The sequence below is a fragment of the Sinocyclocheilus grahami genome, unplaced genomic scaffold, assembly GCF_001515645.1.
Source record: "Sinocyclocheilus grahami isolate Dianchi unplaced genomic scaffold, SAMN03320097.WGS_v1.1 scaffold447.1, whole genome shotgun sequence".
In the NCBI taxonomy this organism is placed as follows: Eukaryota; Metazoa; Chordata; class Actinopteri; order Cypriniformes; family Cyprinidae; genus Sinocyclocheilus; species Sinocyclocheilus grahami.
The window spans coordinates 463,677-484,833 of NW_015505626.1; the positions used below are offsets into that span (position 1 = coordinate 463,677).

The following is a 21,157-nucleotide window of genomic DNA, read 5'->3' on the forward strand; positions in this document are numbered from 1 at the left end:
TTAGTCAGCAGTCATTGTCGAGCTATAAGACAAGATGTTTTTTGGCTTTAATGGCCAACAGCACAACCAGTGGAAGTCAAACCAACAAGATGTTTTCTTGAAATCCAAGCCAGTTATTATAAACAACGTTACGCTTTGAAGTTGAAACAGTTCCTTGGCATTTTCTTTTTTAACATGTCGACTGTGCACTAATGCCGAAAGATGTGTCAAAAACATGTCAAAGTCAAGATATTGGAAAAGGGCCCAGACTGATTATTAACTGCTTTGACTGAAACATCGGAACATCTGCGTAATAAGCAGAACTACCAATGACATACTGAAAGCTAACCTTTGATATATTTCACAATGATCTGTTCTAGACTTAGATTTATGGATTTAATATGGGTTGAGTGTAGATTATATACTAGAGAGCTGTATAATATAAGGTATTGGACATTTATTTAAAATGCATACAAGCACAGTATTAATAAAATTAAGAATTTATTTCAATTAATAGCCCTAAGTATTTGACATATATGGCACACTGTGTGTTTTACTGGTATATGGTTCAAAATGTACCCTCATTATCCAAATCACTTGCAGTAGAGCAAATATTGTCCCTCAGTAAAACAGCTAATTTCAGACTCTAGTTGTAATGAATGAAGTCAAAGGTCCCTTTAAAGAAAAGTCTGTTTAGTTGGCGGCCATATTTGCAATGCCTTCGACTATTTTAATAGGGAAATTTTAAAAACTGCTTGCCATATTCATGTTTAAGTATCATATTTCAAATCAGCAACATCATCTGACATCAACTGCCCCATATTGTTCCTTTTTCTCAAATAGCCTTAAAAAGCTTAGGCTATATTTCAGGCTTATATTTTCATGGCAACCAGAGCTTCTAACAGCTGCTGCAGTGACTTTACCAATTGGCGATTGGCTCTTTAATTTAGAAGGTGGGACTTATTCCTCCATATTGCAGGTATTACTTTCTGACATTTTAGTAACATGAATGCATTGTCTTGCTTTATCTGAAGTCTTTGATTAAGTCTAGCTAAAGTGACAGTTGTGCTCTTATGACAAACATCTAAGTCAAAATGCAAACTGCTTTTTATTGCCCTCTTGTGGTGCAAATTGTTAAAACAGGAGGTAAGCCAACAATTCCTATATTATGAGCATTTTAGGGAGAAGTGTTTTAAATGATATAACAGAGAATATAATGGATTTTATGCAATTAATGCAATAAATAAGTTAGTTAATGGAGCACCAAAAGAAATCAGTCAATTATCGTCAATAAATCAATTGTCAATATATCAAGAACTGGTGCCAAATGATGGCTTTCTAGAAAAGGCACAATGGAAAACCAATGTAGAGTTGCAGGAATGTAGAATGAACTGATATCTGTAAGCAAAGTGGTCTGAAATATTTGGTGATCATCAGTTGATGACCTACATAACCTGACCACAAAAATACCGCGCTAGAATCTGACAAGTCAGTTTCTCATTTCAGGTCGCTGATCTTTTACAGATATGACGAAAGAGCACTAGAAATATTTCTGTGTTTGAACCATAATCTTATGGTTTATTCATAGAGAAAGATAGGCTAAGTAATTCTAGTCACATTCAGTGGGGGAATCTATAGACTGCAAGTGGAATTTACATGCATTAAGTATGCTTTTTAATAGGTTGAAGTGAAAAAATTGAAGTGCATTTTAATACATTTATTGGATTTATCAGTTGTTTCTATTATATTTCATCAGTTTTATGTTTTTCTTCTTATGGTTTTGGTTTCATTTTAGCATCCTCTCAGTGACATGCCTTTGACCTGTAATATAGGCCTGGGTCCCAATTGACTCGCCATATGCCTCTGCTTTAGTAAAAATATAGAAGTCTTTCTTCCTGGACCAGCATTAGTTCCTAGTGTCCAAACAATATGAGGATGCTATGATTCACATCCCATGATGAAACTTAAATGCGCCTCCACTGTGGTCAATTTATACTGTATCCTTTAAGGCTTTATTTATGGCGTTATATTTTAAAACCTCAGAAAGGGTTCCGTTCACAGAGACAAGAATAGAAGTTGCTTTCAATAATGTCTTTTTCTGTGTTTATCAGGATGTGTGTAAAAAAAGTAACACTCTCCAGGCTGAAAAAGGGACAATAAGATGTTTTGAAACATTGAAAAAAAATACTACCTCTAAGTTTTTTTTTAATTTGTTTTTAATTTAAGCAATATGTTTGCTAAGTACCAGGTAGTGTAGTCCTCAAAGATTTATTAGGGTGCTTAATAATTTAATACTGTTAAATTGATCAATTCCATTATTTTAAACTTTTGTAATAGTAATAAAATACTAGTTATTACCATTTCACTTTACTGAAATTTTCCCTAAAATATCCTCAGAAATTTCTCTCGTATGTTCACATCCTTTTAAATCACTTTTGGTAATTAAACATATGTGATGTGAATGATGTGAAAATGTTTTATATATATATATATATATATATATATAAATCTAAAACAAAAAGAAAAAAGTCAGTTTATTTTAAAAAAATACTGTTAAAGTTTCATGTTTTATGGGACATTTATTTCAAATTGAGCTTTTATTCTGTCCTTGTGTTTACGCTTTAAATCGCGGACTTTTATTGTGTCTTTGGGTTACTGTGGGACTTTTATTCTGCCTCGGTCGCTGGTTCTGCTCATATGGCTGAAGATGGCGAGCGGATCGGGCCCCGTTTCTGCTCTCTGGACCGAAATCAACCGCTGCGGACAGAACGGCGACTTTACTAGAGCCCTGAAAGCTGTCAACAAAAGTAAAATAAAAACATATCAATCATATCTTTGTCCAGATTTCTCTCACTGTGGATAAAAGCACTGTTTAGCTCCATGTCTCTCGTAGCATGTATCTAACCTGCAGTGCAGTAGATTCGCTAATGTCAGTGTTCTACACAACTTTCATATTTTATTAAGACAAATGGGATGTTTACTTTAATAATACAACTCTTGAGAAGCTCTTAAAGAGTGTGTTGGCAGTCTTCAAGACTTTCTGGAGGTCTGAGGGGTCTGTGCTTAGTGATTACGTGTCCTAAGGGGTTGGAATAAATGTAAACGTGCTTTCAAATGACTTAATTTTATATTTAACTTTAAAGATATACAAGTACTAGTTTTTAAATGTTTACTTTATTCTATAATATAATTTTTTCAATGAGAATTGTATATCAATGTAAAAATCGATATTTGAGGTTTCACAATGCTATATCTTGTTGATATTATATTTACTATTTCTTTTTATTTCTTACTGTTTGCAGTTCTTCATGAAAATAAGGACGATGTGACAGCCCTGCGTTGTAAAATCGTCTGTCTGATCCAGAATGGAGGTTTTAAAGAGGCCCTGAATGTCATGAACACTCACACTAAATCACTGACCAGGTGAGATGGTCACCCAGACTGCAACTCTGAAACATGTAGAGAGGGACCTCTAGTCACTAGAAATCGCGTTCTATCCAGGCACCTTTTAACATACTGTTATCTTTATTCTTCAGTTTTGTGTGCAAAGCATTAACATATACAGTATATAACAACAACATAAATAATAATAATCTCTCTCTCTCTCTTTCTCTCGCGCTCTCTCTCGCTCTCTCTCTCTTTCTCTCACGCTCTCGCGCTCTCTCTCTCTCTCTCACTCACACACACACACACATGATGCGCAAAACTCCGCATTTGAACAGTCAATAGCAAATACTTAAACTAATAACAAAACAGTAGCTGATTCAGAAGCGCCAGATTGTCATAGCGAAGTCAGAATTACCTCCTCTCCTAGGTTCACGAAACGGTCGTCCATAAAATGCATTGCTGTTCTGTTGTAAGTAATCTTAAAGATTCCTGAATGCATCTACTTCCGGAAGGCCAAATAAAGTGCTTTTGCTTTCGACTAGAAACACACAGCGTCTCCCTGACATGGCTGCTTCAACACTAACTGCGGTTCCTGAAACCACGCCTTCTTTCTTTGCGTGCACATTTGGGCGGCATTATGCTAATATTTCCACATAGTGAGGTAGATATGTGGGGGCGTGTTAGAACGAGCCGTTTAAGGGGGGCGTGGCAGAGTCTTAACTTTGATAAACAATATCTCTTTGGTTTTGAGAATTTAGTCTTTGCAACTTCAGGGATCTTATCTATGCACAATCAGCCTGTAACACTCCAAAGAGAAAGGAAAACTTGAAATCGCATCATATGACCCCTTTAAACACATCACATACTAATCAGGGCTGGTTGTATACATTTCTAAGGCCCCTAAATGATCGACATAATCTTTGCTGAAAAATTAAGCCAGTTAAGCTGCCTTCTGTTATCAAATAGAAAGTTTATATTTTTTTAGCAAGTAAAAGGCCTTTTAGTATAATTGCACAACCATCCACCTTAAGCTTGGGCTTCGTGTCTTTTTGCTGTGAAATATTTACTGATTTTCATAAAGTAAATGTAAGAATAACTTTTATATTGTTAGTAATATTTCAAGATGAACACTTACTGGAAGCAACTCGGGTTTACTTGATTGTCCGTAAATAATTTTTTAGAAAAAATCAGTGAGTCTCACATATGATCATCAGGCTTTTGAGGAACGTTTATTTGTTCATCTCTGAATCATCTTTTTATTGCATTGCACTGTATGTTTTGATCATCAATCTAAGCTTTTAAATATAATCGTACATGTTATTGGAGATATAGAGTGATGACTGATATTTATATAGTTTTATGTATGTATCTGGTATACTGTTGTAAAGATCTCATTTATTTACATTACAATCAGAATTTCATCTTATGTTTTGCCCATATAAATATCAGAATCAGTCTGTACCAAATTGCATATTTTGGCTCAGATTGGGCCTCTGAATAAAATCCTTGAGTATGAACTAGCCTACATAATCTCACCATATCATGCTGTATGAGCATTAAAAGTCTGATGTATCATATGATACTCAACAAAAACACTTTTTTTTGGACTTAGTCGTTAGATAGTCGTTTGGAGTGGACTAATCGTTAGTCGACCAGAAGAGGCTTGGTTGACCAAAATGTTATTAGTTGCTTTGTCGCATAAAAAAAACAACATCCACAGGCGAAATCACGCAGTCCGTGATGGTCAGATCATTAACGGCTGGTCTATGGTAATACAGTACATCTGGCATCATTCACTGACCTAAAATATGGCTTATCTTAAATATGTAAGTATTAGTAACTTTACATGGCCGCTCAATCTAATGTTAACCTAGAAAAATGCGCGCTGTTCAAGAGTCTGTGTGGAGTGTGGAAGCTGAACAGTAGTGAGTTCACTGCAGGACAGATGGAGGCGCCGGTGCGCTCACTTGCTCTTAAAATACTCCTAATTTTTGGTCCTACAGATAAGAGTAATAATCGACTAATGCTTAAAATGAACGACTACTAGTCGACCAGAAAAATCCTTAGTCGAGGGCAGCCCTAGTTTAATGTTTTGTCTAAAGGTTAAAAAAATGTTACATTAAAAACAAAAACAAATTTATTATTCCACATTATTTTATTCTATATTCTAATAAACACAAAAGACGTTTGGCTGGTTCAATTTACAGTACAGTGTATATTCAATACCATTTACATTTGTATGCTTCTATGAGGTGCTGAATTTGGTGGAGGTTTCTGTGCTTTTCTGCATCCTTTTTCAATGTAATAAAAGTTTGTTCGTTGTATTTTGTGTCTTTAGTGACCTGATCGGGTTCGAGAAGGCCTACTGCGAATACCGTCTGAACAGGGTGGAGCACGCTTTGAAAACTATCCAGGGAATCCCAGAGCAAACAGACAAACTCAAGGAGCTCTACGGCCAAGTGGTGAGAGTCGTGTAGTTTGTGTCAGCGTTTACTGTCAGTTTCAACTCTGGGTTAATGAGTATTTCATCAGTTTGCTTTTCAAGTCTGAATGCACGAGTTGATACAGTTGTGTGTGTAGTTGTACAGACTGGAGCGGTATGATGAGTGTCTGGCCGTTTATAAAGACATGATCAGAAACTCTCAGGACGATTATGAAGAGGAGAGGAAAACGAATCTGTCAGCTGTATTAGCGGCACAGAGCACCTGGGAGAGCACATCGGCGGTGAGAAACGGACACGCTCATCTGCAGGAATGTGTTGATTTGCTTTAAGTGGTCACATCTTACCTTTCTTTCATGTTTTGTTTGTATTCAGGAGGATCTGGGTTTACCGGAGAACTCATATGAGCTGTGCTACAATGCTGCCTGCTTCCTGATTGGTCAAGGGCAGCTTAGCCAGGGCATGCAGAAACTGCAGAAGGCTGAAGGTCAGAGGTCATGCCTTTATTGTAGAATTATAGCAGAGATTGCGAACTATGGGTTAGTATGATTGGAGAAAGCTGATAGTCAACACAGATCATGTGCATCTGTAGTCATATAAAGACTTGATATACAAACTCCAAATATGTAAGTTTGGGTTTTTTCTTTGGAAAGAAAACGTGCAGGACTCCAGATGAGTATATTTGAATGATATGAAGTGTGATGCGACACTGAAGACTGGAGTAATGATGATGCTGAAAATTCAGCTTTGCATCACAGAAATAAATTATATTTTAAAATATATTCAAATAGAAAACGGGTATTTCAAATAGTAATAATATTTCACAATATTATAAAATAATCGTGCTTAAATATGTAATGGCAAAATGCCTTCTTGATGAAGACCATCTCTCTACAACATCCAGAGGTCATGGGGGGGTCTTCTTATGAAGTGTGTTTTTAATTAACTGCTTCTCACCTCCTGTGGGAGTGTGCTGGATTGCTGGGAAATCATGTTGTGCGATCCAAACCAGGCAGATTTTTACTGTCAGAAAAACCACAAATAGTGAATTACAGCTTTTGGTTTGGCTCATAAAATCTGTAGGTGGTAAAGTGCTTCCTTGTTTTGTTTCTGTTAATGAATGAAATAGTTAGCATTAAATCTCTCATGCAAGTGTATGTAATACTGTGGTTCTATCACACACTAGTCATAGATCACTAACGCTGTGCCAGCTTTTATAAAATTAGCTCTGCGAGCCGCCTACACTGTTTCACTTTGAGTCTCTGCAGCTCATAAGAATAACTTGAGTTGGCTGAGAAAAACATGAATGAGTCAATCAGTTTTTATTTTATTTATTTGTTCTCTTTATTTTTCCAGAGTTGTGCAGGAAGTCTTTGGCTGAGGATTCTGTGAGTAATTCATCTATATTTGTGATCTGATGTGCTTGCAACACTTACATGCTTTCGTTATTGGGTTTTGCTAATGTAAGCATTACATGCACCACCTTAATAGGGATTTCAACGAAGACCTCAAATTGTGTGCTATTATTTGATTAATTTGTTGCCATTCATTGTGAATAATTTAGGATGTGACAGAGGAGGATGTTGACGCTGAACTGGCCATCATTCACTCTCAGATGGCTTATGTGATGCAGCTACAGGGCAGAACCGAAGACGCCCTTCAACTCTACAATCAAGTCATTAAACTCAAGTGTGTGTTACAGACTGCACATTTAAAATACTCAACAGGTGTCCTAATGAAAATGTACTCATCAAGATGTAGATTAGTTTGTTTCTCCATAAGATCAGATTTGGAGAAATGTAGCATTACATCACTTGCTCACCAATGGATCCTCTGCAGTGAATGGGTGCCGTCGGAATGAGAGTCCAAACAGCTGATAAAAACATCACAATAATCCACAAGTAATCCACACCACTCCAATCCATCAATCTTGTGAAGCGAAAAACTGCATGTTTGTAAGAAACAAATCCATCATTAAGACGTTTTTAACTTCAGACCATTGCCTCCAGCTAAAAGAGTTTTCTATCCATATTATTATTTTCTCCAGGGAAAAAGTCAGGAGTGGCATATGTACAGATCAAGCAACGCTTGCAAGCCAAAATAGTCCAAAACCGTATTAAACAGATATGTGTGTGGATTTTGATGTGCGAGGACAACAGTAAGCTTCTTTTTTTGCCATTCTTTGGACTTTTAGCTGGAAATAACAGTTTGAAGTTAAATGCTTCTTAATGATGGATTTGTTTCTTAGAAACAAGCAGCTTTTCCCTTCACAAGACATTAATTGATAGACTGGAGTGATGTGGATTATTGTGATGTTTTTATCAGCTGTTTGCACTCTCATTCTGACGGCACCCATTCACTGCAGAGGATCCATTGGTGAGCAAGTGATGCAATTTCTCAAAGTTTGTTACTATGAAGAAACAAACTCATCTACATCTTGAATGAACTGAGGGTGAGTTCATTTTCAGTAAATGTTCATTTTTGAGTGAACTATTTATTTATTAATACAATAAATAAATGCATGCTTGGGTGATAAGATGGAAAAAAATCTCAGAGGACTTAAAAAGTGCAGAACATATTGATATTTTTTAAAAATGTATTTAGTCTGGCTTTTAAGTAGTATAATGTCATTCTAGTTTTTATTTATATCACTATCATTTTATGCTAATCATTCATTTATTTCTGCTGCTGGATTTAAGAACATTTCTTTAGAAATAACATTTTGATTGATATATTAAGGTTGCCACATTAGACTCACGCAGTGAGTTTTTGTGTTTGTCTTTGCGTCCAGGCCGTCTGATGTGGGTCTGCTGGCTGTGACTGCCAATAACATCATCACCATTAACAAGGTAAATAATATAAAACAAAAATGTTCTCTAGTATTCTTCTTCCACATGCCTGAAGGGCAGATCATGTCAGCTGAATGATAAATTAGACCCTCAGCTTGTTTGTAACTGCTGTTTTTATCGGTGTTCTTCCAGGACCAAAACGTGTTTGACTCCAAGAAGAAGGTGAAACTGACCAGTGCTGAAGGGGTTGAGCACAAACTGGCCAAAAAACAGCTGCAGGCCATTGAGATCAACAAAGCCCTGTTGGCTATGTACACTAACCAGGTAATCACCCAGTTTGTTTTGTACAATATGCTTTGTCCATGATTTTTTCTGATGGATGTGACTTCTGACTTCTCGATTGTTGCCCCTTAGGCCGATCAGTGCAATAAGATGTTGGCAAGCCTGCATGCAGATGAGTGTTTCTTCATGGGAACAGATTTGGAGAAATGTAGCATTACATCACTTGCTCACCAATGTATCATCTGCAGTGAATGGGTGCCGTCAGAATGAGAGACCAAACAGCTGATAAAAACATCACAATGGACTTCAGTCCATCAATTAACATTAATCGAAATGCTGCATGTTTGTAAGAAACCAATCCATCGAGACGTTTTTAATTTCAGACCATTGCCTCTGGCTAAAAGAGTCGTCTATCCATAATTTTACTTTCTCCGGTGACAAAGTTGTGAATCTGAATCAGGAGTGAAATATGCACAGATTAAGCACCGTTTGCAAGCCAAAACTGTTCTAAACAGATGTGTGTGGATTTTGATGTGAGAGGACAAAAGGGGTATGGACTTTTTCCACTGGAGTAAGCTTCTTTTTTTTTTAGCCGTTCTTTGAACTTTTAGCCGGAAATAATGGTTTGAAGTTAACTGCTTCTGCTAAGTTAACTTCTTACAAACAAGCAGCTGTTCGCTTCACAAGACATTAATTGATGGACTGGAGTGGTGTGGATTACTTGTGGATTATTGTTTTTATCAGCTGTTTGGACTCTCATTCTGACGGCACCCATTCACTGCAGAGGATCCATTGGTGAGCAAGTGATGTAATGCCAAATTTCTCCAAATCTGTTCCTATGAGGATACAAACTCATCTACATCCTGTCCTGAGGGCGAGTGCCATTTCAGCAAAATGTTCTTTTTTTGAGTGAACTATTCTTTTAATAATATAGCAAATAAATGCACGCTCCGGTGATAAGATGGAAACAAGTTATTAGGGGAATTAAAAGGTGCAGAAAATATTAATATTTTTAAAAAATCAGTTTAGTCTTACTTTTATGTAGTTTCTTGTAATTCTAATTTTTATTTACATCACAATAATTCTATTCATTTATTTCTATTGCTATGATTTGCATTGGATTTATTGGAAAATTTCTATAGAAATGAAATTGATATGTATGTTAAGGTTGCCACCTTAGACTCACATAGTGAGTTTTTGTGTTTGTCTTTGTTCAGGCCGTCCGATGTGGGTCTGCTGGCTGTGACTGCCAACAACATCATCACCATTAACAAGGTAAATAATAGAAAACAAAAAGATTTCTCATGTTCTGCTTTCACATGCCTGAAGGGCCAATCATGTCAGCTGAATGATGAATTAGACCCTCAATTGTATCTGTTCTCTTTGATCTTCCAGGACCAAAACGTGTTTGACTCCAAGAAGAAGGTGAAACTGACCAGTGCTGAAGGGGTTGAGCACAAACTGGCCAAAAAACAGCTGCAGGCCATTGAGATCAACAAAGCCCTGTTGGCTATGTACACTAACCAGGTAATCACCCAGTTTGTTTTGTACAATATGCTTTGTCCATGATTTTTTCTGATGGATGTGACTTCTGACTTCTCGATTGTTGCCCCTTAGGCCGATCAGTGCAATAAGATGTTGGCAAGCCTGCAGACCCAGAATCCAGAGCACCCCAGACCAGTTCTGATCAAGGTGGCCCAGCTCTGCCGAGAAAAACAGCACAACAAAGCCATAGAGCTCTTACAGGTACTTTGCCCTCCTGACTCTTTCATTTCTGCTATCTGTGGCGTTAGTAATCGTTTCCGTCTCTCCTGCAGCGGTTTTCAGATCAGCACCCCGAAAGCGCTTCTGGAATCAAACTCACCATGGCACAGCTCTACCTGACGCAAGGTACGGATACAAACACACAGAGAGCAGACTGAACGTACAAGGATATTTGAAATCTAATTTATGTGTACATTTCCAACAGGTCATGTGACTAAAGCCTGTGACATCCTGAAGTCATTAGAGGAGATTAAGTATAAACCAGGAATGGTGAGATTTCATTTGCTTTTGATTATGTTTGAAGGGACTTACGAGGGCTGTTAGTGAGTTAAGATATTTGTGATGAATCTAAATAGATCTGTAGTTAACACAGTTACACAAGTGATGCATTATATTTGCTGAAACTGTATATTTTTATTCATATAAATAAAATAAACATTCATTTTATTATTATTATTATATTATATTATTATTCTATATATTCATATTATCATATTCCGAGCAGCTGAGTCCTTGTGGCTGCCCACTGCTCCGGGTGTGTGTTCACGGTTTGTGTGTGTTCACTGCTGTGTGTGTGCACTTTGGATGGGTAAATGCAGAGCACTAATTCCGAGTATGGGTCACCATACTTGGCCACACGTCACTTCACTTCACTTTTTTTTAGCCATCTTCAAGAAACGACTAAAAACACACTTGTTCCATCTTTATTTGACCCTCTAACTCTAGCACTTTTTAATTCTATTTTAATTCTAGTTTGTATTTGTCGTCTTTTTTTATTTAAAAAGAAACAAAAACCTAACACTAGCTTTCTATTTTTCTATGTTCTATCTACTTGTTTTTCTTTTTGTGTGTGTGTGTGTGTGTATATATCTTACACACATATATTATATTTCTCACATTATCACAGTTTATTCTCTATAGTTTACAAAATGGTAATAAAATATGACAAGAACTCTTGTTGAAAAAATTCATCTTGATTATGTCAGATGACTTTGATAGAAGGGTATGTGATGAATTAGGTTGAATAGCTGCCAGCTGTTAAATTTAAATACACAATTAGATAATACCAATTTAGGTCAACTAATTACCAAGCAATGCTCCGTCTGTGGTGTAAAAAGGGCACATTAGCAATTAAAGAAAAAACATTTAAGCAAAACATGGTCAGGTCAAAGTGTATTTATAACTAGTTATTTGTTGAATATATAAAAAATATAGTTTGTTAAATAAATACAAATGATATAGATAGATATATAGATGGTTATAATTAATACAATTATTTACAAATATAGTTATAATAATTATAGTTTTGAAGGACATCATTAAAACTTTTTGTTTCTTAAGAGGAACCAAATGTTAACATACTTTACTATATTTATTTGTTTAAAAAAAACCCAAAGATTTAAAAATGTTACTGATGTTTTAGCAGTCCTTTGGCTCTATATATTTTTTAAATGTTATCCTGTGGGCGCGCCTGCTCCACAACAGCCGAAAGTCCTGGGGGGGGGGGGTCTTTATATGCAGTATGTTTTTAATCAACTGCTTCATGTGGGAGTGTGCTGAACTGCTGGGAAATCATGTTGTGCAATCCAAACCAGGCAGATTATTTACCGTCAGAAAAGTCTCAGGCAATGCATTAAAGCTTTTGGTTTGGCTCATAAAATCTGTAGGCAGTAAAATGCTTCCTTTTTTGTTTGTCAAAGAATTATCCAGTTGGCATTAAATCTCTCACGCAAGTGAATGTAATACTGTGGGTCTGTCACACTAGTCATAGGTCACTAATGCTGCACCAGCCTATACAAAATTAGCTCCATCAGCCTCCTACACAGTTTCACTTTGAGTCTCTGCAGCTTTTAAGAATAGCATGAGTTGGCTGAGAAAAACATGAATGAGTCAATTAGTTTTTGTTTCATCCATTTGTTCTCTTTGTTTTCCCAGAGTTGTGCAGGAAGTCTTTGGCCGAGGACTCTGTGAGTAATGCATCCATATTTGTGATGTGCTTGCAACACTTATGTGCTTTCATTATTGGGTTTTGCTAATCTTAATAGGGATTTCAACAACGACCTCAAATTGTGTGCTATTATTTGATTAATTTGTTGCAATTCATTGTGATTTATTTAGGATGTGACGGAGGAGGACGTTGAAGCTGAACTGGCCATCATTCACTCTCAGATGGCTTATGTGATGCAGCTACAGGGCAGAACCGAAGACGCCCTTCAACTCTACAATCAAGTCATTAAACTCAAGTGCGTGTTACAGACTCTATTTTTAAAATACTCAACTCAACAGGTGTCCTAATGAAAATGTACTTAACCTCAGGCCATCAAAGATGCAGATGAGTGTTTCTTCATGGGAACAGATTTGGAGAAATGTAGCATTACATCACTTGCTCACCAATGTATCATCTGCAGTGAATGGGTGCCGTCAGAATGAGAGACCAAACAGCTGATAAAAACATCACAATGGACTTCAGTCCATCAATTAACATTAATCGAAATGCTGCATGTTTGTAAGAAACCAATCCATCGAGACGTTTTTAATTTCAGACCATTGCCTCTGGCTAAAAGAGTCGTCTATCCATAATTTTACTTTCTCCGGTGACAAAGTTGTGAATCTGAATCAGGAGTGAAATATGCACAGATTAAGCACCGTTTGCAAGCCAAAACTGTTCTAAACAGATGTGTGTGGATTTTGATGTGAGAGGACAAAAGGGGTATGGACTTTTTCCACTGGAGTAAGCTTCTTTTTTTTTTAGCCGTTCTTTGAACTTTTAGCCGGAAATAATGGTTTGAAGTTAACTGCTTCTGCTAAGTTAACTTCTTACAAACAAGCAGCTGTTCGCTTCACAAGACATTAATTGATGGACTGGAGTGGTGTGGATTACTTGTGGATTATTGTTTTTATCAGCTGTTTGGACTCTCATTCTGACGGCACCCATTCACTGCAGAGGATCCATTGGTGAGCAAGTGATGTAATGCCAAATTTCTCCAAATCTGTTCCTATGAGGATACAAACTCATCTACATCCTGTCCTGAGGGCGAGTGCCATTTCAGCAAAATGTTCTTTTTTTGAGTGAACTATTCTTTTAATAATATAGCAAATAAATGCACGCTCCGGTGATAAGATGGAAACAAGTTATTAGGGGAATTAAAAGGTGCAGAAAATATTAATATTTTTAAAAAATCAGTTTAGTCTTACTTTTATGTAGTTTCTTGTAATTCTAATTTTTATTTACATCACAATAATTCTATTCATTTATTTCTATTGCTATGATTTGCATTGGATTTATTGGAAAATTTCTATAGAAATGAAATTGATATGTATGTTAAGGTTGCCACCTTAGACTCACATAGTGAGTTTTTGTGTTTGTCTTTGTTCAGGCCGTCCGATGTGGGTCTGCTGGCTGTGACTGCCAATAACATCATCACCATTAACAAGGTAAATAATAGAAAACAAAAAGATTTCTCATGTTCTGCTTTCACATGCCTGAAGGGCCAATCATGTCAGCTGAATGATGAATTAGACCCTCAATTGTATCTGTTCTCTTTGATCTTCCAGGACCAAAACGTGTTTGACTCCAAGAAGAAGGTGAAACTGACCAGTGCTGAAGGGGTTGAGCACAAACTGGCCAAAAAACAGCTGCAGGCCATTGAGATCAACAAAGCCCTGTTGGCTATGTACACTAACCAGGTAATCACCCAGTTTGTTTTGTACAATATGCTTTGTCCATGATTTTTTCTGATGGATGTGACTTCTGACTTCTCGATTGTTGCCCCTTAGGCCGATCAGTGCAATAAGATGTTGGCAAGCCTGCAGACCCAGAATCCAGAGCACCCCAGACCAGTTCTGATCAAGGTGGCCCAGCTCTGCCGAGAAAAACAGCACAACAAAGCCATAGAGCTCTTACAGGTACTTTGCCCTCCTGACTCTTTCATTTCTGCTATCTGTGGCGTTAGTAATCGTTTCCGTCTCTCCTGCAGCGGTTTTCAGATCAGCACCCCGAAAGCGCTTCTGGAATCAAACTCACCATGGCACAGCTCTACCTGACGCAAGGTACGGATACAAACACACAGAGAGCAGACTGAACGTACAAGGATATTTGAAATCTAATTTATGTGTACATTTCCAACAGGTCATGTGACTAAAGCCTGTGACATCCTGAAGTCATTAGAGGAGATTAAGTATAAACCAGGAATGGTGAGATTTCATTTGCTTTTGATTATGTTTGAAGGGACTTACGAGGGCTGTTAGTGAGTTAAGATATTTGTGATGAATCTAAATAGATCTGTAGTTAACACAGTTACACAAGTGATGCATTATATTTGCTGAAACTGTATATTTTTATTCATATAAATAAAATAAACATTCATTTTATTATTATTATTATATTATATTATTATTCTATATATTCATATTATCATATTCCGAGCAGCTGAGTCCTTGTGGCTGCCCACTGCTCCGGGTGTGTGTTCACGGTTTGTGTGTGTTCACTGCTGTGTGTGTGCACTTTGGATGGGTAAATGCAGAGCACTAATTCCGAGTATGGGTCACCATACTTGGCCACACGTCACTTCACTTTTTTTTAGCCATCTTCAAGAAACGACTAAAAACACACTTGTTCCATCTTTATTTGACCCTCTAACTCTAGCACTTTTTAATTCTATTTTAATTCTAGTTTGTATTTGTCGTCTTTTTTTATTTAAAAAGAAACAAAAACCTAACACTAGCTTTCTATTTTTCTATGTTCTATCTACTTGTTTTTCTTTTTGTGTGTGTGTGTGTGTATATATCTTACACACATATATTATATTTCTCACATTATCACAGTTTATTCTCTATAGTTTACAAAATGGTAATAAAATATGACAAGAACTCTTGTTTGTTTTTCTTTTTGTGTGTGTGTGTGTGTGTATATATCTTACACACATATATTATATTTCTCACATTATCACAGTTTATTCTCTATAGTTTACAAAATGGTAATAAAATATGACAAGAACTCAGAGTTAAACTCTGTCAGAAAAAATTCATCTTGATTATGTCAGATGACTTTGATAGAAGGGTATGTGATGAATTAGGTTGAATAGCTGCCAGCTGTTAAATTTAAATACACAATTAGATAATACCAATTTAGGTCAACTAATTACCAAGCAATGCTCCGTCTGTGGTGTAAAAAGGGCACATTAGCAATTAAAGAAAAAACATTTAAGCAAAACATGGTCAGGTCAAAGTGTATTTATAACTAGTTATTTGTTGAATATATAAAAAATATAGTTTGTTAAATACATACAAATTATATAGATAGATATATAGATGGTTATAATTAATACAATTATTTACAAATATAGTTATAATAATTATAGTTTTGAAGGACATCATTAAAACTTTTTGTTTCTTAAGAGGAACCAAATGTTAACATACTTTACTATATTTATTTGTTTAAAAAAAACCCAAAGATTTAAAAATGTTACTGATGTTTTAGCAGTCCTTTGGCTCTATATATTTTTTAAATGTTATCCTGTTTGTTTTCCTTTGAATAGCTTTCTGCTCTGGTCACGATGTACACGCATGAAGAGGACATTGACAGTGCGATTGACGTCTTCACTCAAGCGATCCAGTACTATCAGTCAGAGCAGGTAAACGAGAGCGATGGAGCTTCAGCGACACTTTATTAGCTCAGAACTGCATCATTATATTTGACTCTACCTGCTCTCAGCCGGGGGCTGCCATCCACCTCTCTCTGGTGCGGGAGGCTGCCAACTACAAGCTGAAATACGGCCGTAAGAAAGAGGCCACCAGTGATCTGGAGCAGCTGTGGAAACAAAACACGAATGACGTCCACACGCTGGCCCAGCTCATCTCTGCATACTCACTCGTGGATCAAGACAAGGCCAAAGCGTATCCTCAAACATGGCGGTTTTGTACAGTAATATCACTCAAATCTCAGCAGGAAGGTTTCATTTGACTTGCCTCCAGGTTGCTGACTGTAAATGTACTTTGCTTTGGAAAAGGACTCAAATGCTGTATGTTCGTGCACTGTATTCTTGTGTTTTCCTGAGCGCTTGGTTTTATTCAGACTGAGTAAGCATCTGCCTTCCCCAGACACCATGTCCTTCAATGTGGACGTTGATGAGCTGGAGAACTCGCATGGAGCCACGTATATCAGGAAGAAAGCTGCCAAAGTCGTGGGCGAAAGCCAGCCTAAAGAACCGGGGTAACACACACCTTGATTTTTAAACGAATTTACATTTCAGACAGAATCCAGTCCATCTGAACACATCAGTGCAGTCAATTTGGTGATGTTTGTGACCATAATAATCAAATAACAATCAGGGTTTTCCAAAAAAAAGGGTTGCATTTTGGGAACACAATGCGTGTTAGATTAACTTTATTTAAAGATTCACACAATTTCCAACATGAGAAGTTAACAGCGTTTAACCAGTATTTCTGAATAAGAAAGGATCTGAACATTTGAAAGTGAAGAATTTAAGATATAAATATTAGTATTTTAACCTGCAGTGTAAAAAAATATATATTATTAGGCCTATAATTATCAAATGTATTTTTACAGGACAATTGTAATTAGTACATTTCTATATTAATTTGTAAAATTACAGTTAAAATCTGAAAATAAAACTTAAAATAATAGAAACTATCAAAATAAAATGTACTAAAATATTTATATATATATATATACACACACACCAACACACACACATATATATTTATATATGTATACATTATATCAAATTATAATTAATAAAATCAAAATGAAACACTTATTAAAATATTTAGAGTTTTGTTTGTTGTTACATATTAAATTAATTTAATTTATTAAAATATTAAATTAAAATCTCAAGGGGGCTTTAAGTGAATATTTTATGTCTAAGGGGTTTGGCTGACAAAAATGTTTGGTCTACATGAAAACACTTGACATTTCTAGCCTGTATTTACAGTTCTTTTGCTCTCTTGTTCATTTAACACATTGTTCTTTTTTTATTTCAGTCCAGAGGATATTAAAAAGAAGAAGAAAAAGAAGAAAGGTATGTCTGCTGCTGATCTCCTAGTATTTTCTTAGCACGCGCAAGAATACAAAGTTGTTCATAATTTTGTGCTCAGGTAAACTGCCCAAGAACTACGACCCCAAATCGACCCCCGACCCGGAGCGCTGGCTGCCGATGCGAGAGCGGTCGTACTACCGCGGCAAGAAGAAGGGCAAGAGGAAGGAGCAGGTCGGCCGCGGCACACAGGGAGCAACATCTGGAGGGTCTGCCGAGCTGTAAGTGTACCATACTGCTTGCATACTGCTTTTTCTGCAGCATATAGGATACTATTTCATGCCAGTGTTGTTTTATCATTAATATTTAAATTAAAAAAAAAATTTATTTCAATTTTAGTTGAAGTTTTAGTAATTTTGTTTGGTTTTAGTATTTGTGTTTTTGTCCTTTTTAGTGGAATTTTTTTTAGACCTCTGTGAAGTTATCAGCAATTTTTATTTGTTTTATTTTAGTACATTAGTACATCAACTAAATTAAAATGAGATGATGACTTGGCCACTAGGTGAAATAAGGGTCATTTTACATTTAAGTAGTACTGAGTAATATTAATTATAATGTACTTACTCTAGGGTTTGGTTTAGGGTAAGTTACATGTAATTATGCATCATTTACTGTTAGTACTCTTTGCACAGAAAATAATAACATTTATTTTACAGGAAAATTTTAATTCTCAACAGTAATATATTGGTTTATTTTTATTTTTGTTAACACCGCAATAATAATATTTAGGAGTTATTTTTTTGTAATTATACATTTAAATACCGAGTAACATTTATAACTTACTGCTGTGTTTGGTTTAGACCAAGTTGTGTGTAATTATGCATAATTTACTGTTATTAGTAAAGAAAGCACACGTAACAAGAACATTGCAAAATAGTGTTAGTCTTTATCTCAGTTAGCGTTTATTTCAAGTAACAAAAATGATGAACCGTAACCCTGCTGAATACATACAGCACCAATGCAATACACTTGCTTTATTTTTTTAGTTTTATTATTTATTATTTAGTTGTTTTTAATGAGTCCATCTGAACACGTCAGTACAGTAAATTTGATGTTTGTGACAATAATAATCACAAATAACAATCAGGGTTTTCCAAACAAGGGTTGCATTTTGCACAATGTGCATTAGGTTAACTTTATTTAAAGATCTGCGCAATTTCCAACATGACTGGATAGAAGTTAACAGCGTTTCACCAGTATTTTTGCACAAAAAAGGATTTGAACATTTGAAAGAGAAGAATTTAAGATATTCATATTCAACCTGCAGTGTAAAATGAAATTATTATTAGGCCTGTAATTAAGAAAGGATTTTTTTAAACAAATGAACCGGAAGCAACATCAGAAATACTTTTGGTGTGTGTTTTTCAGTGACGCCAGTAAAAGTGCCAGCAGTCCGCCTACCTCCCCTCGTCCCGGCTCAGGAACAGGCACCGCCGCGAGCAACGCGGTTCCCCCGCGACAACAGAAACCTGCTGCAGCCGGAGCCACTCGCAAGAAGGCTCCGCAGAAGAAGAAGAAAGGAGGGAAGGGAGGATGGTAGATAAAGAGAGAGAGAGACGAAACGATTTCATCTAACATTTGGTTTGCTTGGTTTTGAAACTCTGAGAAAAGTTGTACTAATGAAGACGCCACCTGCTCCAGTGGCCTGGAGGATGAAATGCATAAGTTTTAGTCATTAGATTCTGAAGGATGAGGAAAAGGAATGTGATTTTTCAACGTCAAAGTGTCGTATGGATAAATTGGGAATCTGGTGTCAATGCATTTTTTTTTTTTTACCATCCAATCCACTGTGTACATGCATTACTATCTATGTTAAAGAGTCTGGGGCATTTCTCCTTTGTTTTTTTAATTTTATTTTTAAATATTTGCTTTTTTTGCCCCACCCCTCATATGTTCTGGAGCTGGATGATTTCTCTGTTTATCTTTTGTCCCAGCTTGGTACATGAACGCTTAATAAAGCAAGTTTGTGTCACAATAGAGGCTGTTTATGCAAAGCGGAGATATTTATTTTTTAAATCCAGCGCTCAACCCTGATTATAATTTTGAACAAACTCTCCTCAGAAACAGATCTCCAGTGTTAAATCTTAATAAAGAGATTCCTGGAAAAAGCAATGAACTCTGAATGTCTTGCTCTAACCATTAAAACCTTGTTCTTTTTATGCACTGGTCAATTTAGAGATTTTGAACTATTTTGCTTCCATAACATGTCCTCCTTCAGACTAGTGGAAAGAAAACATCCAAAATACACATTTATATGTTTATTTTATTACTCTAATCTATTTGTGTCTGTAAATTTCAGTTAATCTTTGAGGGGGGGGGCTTCCATTCACTGAGCCAAAAATCTTTACTTTAGTAGCATTACAGTTTTATTCTTATCTATATATTGAAGGTTTTTACAGAGGAGTTTGTTCGTATATCATTTGCTGGATGTGTATAAAATGTATTCCCTCTACTTCTGGCTGTTGACAGATTTGAAGTGATAAAAAGAGCAATGCAAATTTCCCTCTCTAAAACTCTTCAGTGTCAACAAAACAAGAATTTTGAACCATTATCCAATGTTCAGATGTCTGTTCTGATTTCTGGAAATGTGCATATTTAATTAGATAAAGCCTCATTTGCGCTTTTAAACAATATTACTGTAAACGTTATAGAATGCAATTGTTAAAACAGTAGATTTATTACTTGCAGAAACCACAGTTAGTTCTACTTGCTTTATCTGTCTTTGTATTTTTAAATCCTGGTGGATTTAAAAAAAAAAAAAAACTTTGAACATTTTAGTAAAAAAACAAATGCATCGTACAGCTCAAATCTTGATGGGATTTTTTTATTTTAGAAGTCAGAAATGTCAGAAGGAGCTTTATTATCAAGTATGTTTACACACACAAGGAATCTGACTTGACCACAGGAGCTTCCAGTGCAGAAGAAAGTACGGACATAGTGCAACATGCATAATAATACAGTAGCAATGGAATATAACACCAATATAAGAAAAACTGAAAATCAAATAATAATGCATTATATACAGATGTAGAAGTGTGAAAAAAAGTATTGTTTAAATTAATGTACAGATATGTGACCCTGGAGCACAAAAGCAGTGTTAAGTCGCTGGGGTGTATTTGTAGCAATAGCCAAAAATACATTGTGTGGGTCAAAATTATTTCTTTTATGCCAAAAATCATTAGGATATTAAGTAAAGATCATGTTCCATGCAGATATTTTGTAAATTTCCTATGGCAAATATATCAAAACTTAATTCTTGATTAGTAATATGCATTGCTAAGGACTTCATTTGTACAACTTTAAAGGCTATTTTATCAATATTTAGATTTTTTTGCACCCTCAGATTCCAGATTTTCAAATAGTTGTATCTCAGCCAAATATAGTCCTATCCTAACAAACCATACATCAGTGGAAAGCTTATCTATTCAACTTTCAGATGATGTATTACTCAGCCAAATATA

The 21,157-nt window shown here is 35.9% G+C and overlaps 1 protein-coding gene across 2 annotated transcripts; it reads left to right on the forward strand.

Moving 5' to 3' along the window:
* Window positions 1-2,666: 2,666 nt before the first annotated feature.
* On the forward strand, window positions 2,667-19,808 carry LOC107552350 (signal recognition particle subunit SRP72-like). 2 transcript variants are annotated; one of them, XM_016234214.1, is made up of 18 exons: window positions 2,667-2,786; window positions 3,282-3,402; window positions 5,705-5,828; window positions 5,947-6,090; window positions 6,182-6,293; window positions 7,163-7,194; window positions 7,371-7,495; window positions 10,095-10,152; window positions 10,273-10,404; window positions 10,495-10,623; window positions 10,695-10,767; window positions 10,847-10,911; window positions 16,179-16,274; window positions 16,355-16,536; window positions 16,715-16,852; window positions 17,644-17,681; window positions 17,758-17,917; window positions 19,065-19,808. In XM_016234214.1, the coding sequence occupies exons 1-18, from the start codon at window positions 2,687-2,689 to the stop codon at window positions 19,234-19,236; spliced, it is 2,001 nt and encodes a 666-aa protein (XP_016089700.1). In that variant the 5' UTR covers window positions 2,667-2,686; the 3' UTR covers window positions 19,237-19,808. The 2 variants fall into 2 exon arrangements, with proteins under 2 accessions (XP_016089700.1, XP_016089698.1); XM_016234212.1 differs by lacking the exons at window positions 7,371-7,495; window positions 10,095-10,152; window positions 10,273-10,404; ... (1 more) ...; window positions 10,695-10,767; window positions 10,847-10,911 and adding exons at window positions 12,760-12,884; window positions 14,019-14,076; window positions 14,197-14,328; ... (1 more) ...; window positions 14,619-14,691; window positions 14,771-14,835.
* The last annotated feature ends 1,349 nt before the right edge of the window (window positions 19,809-21,157 follow it).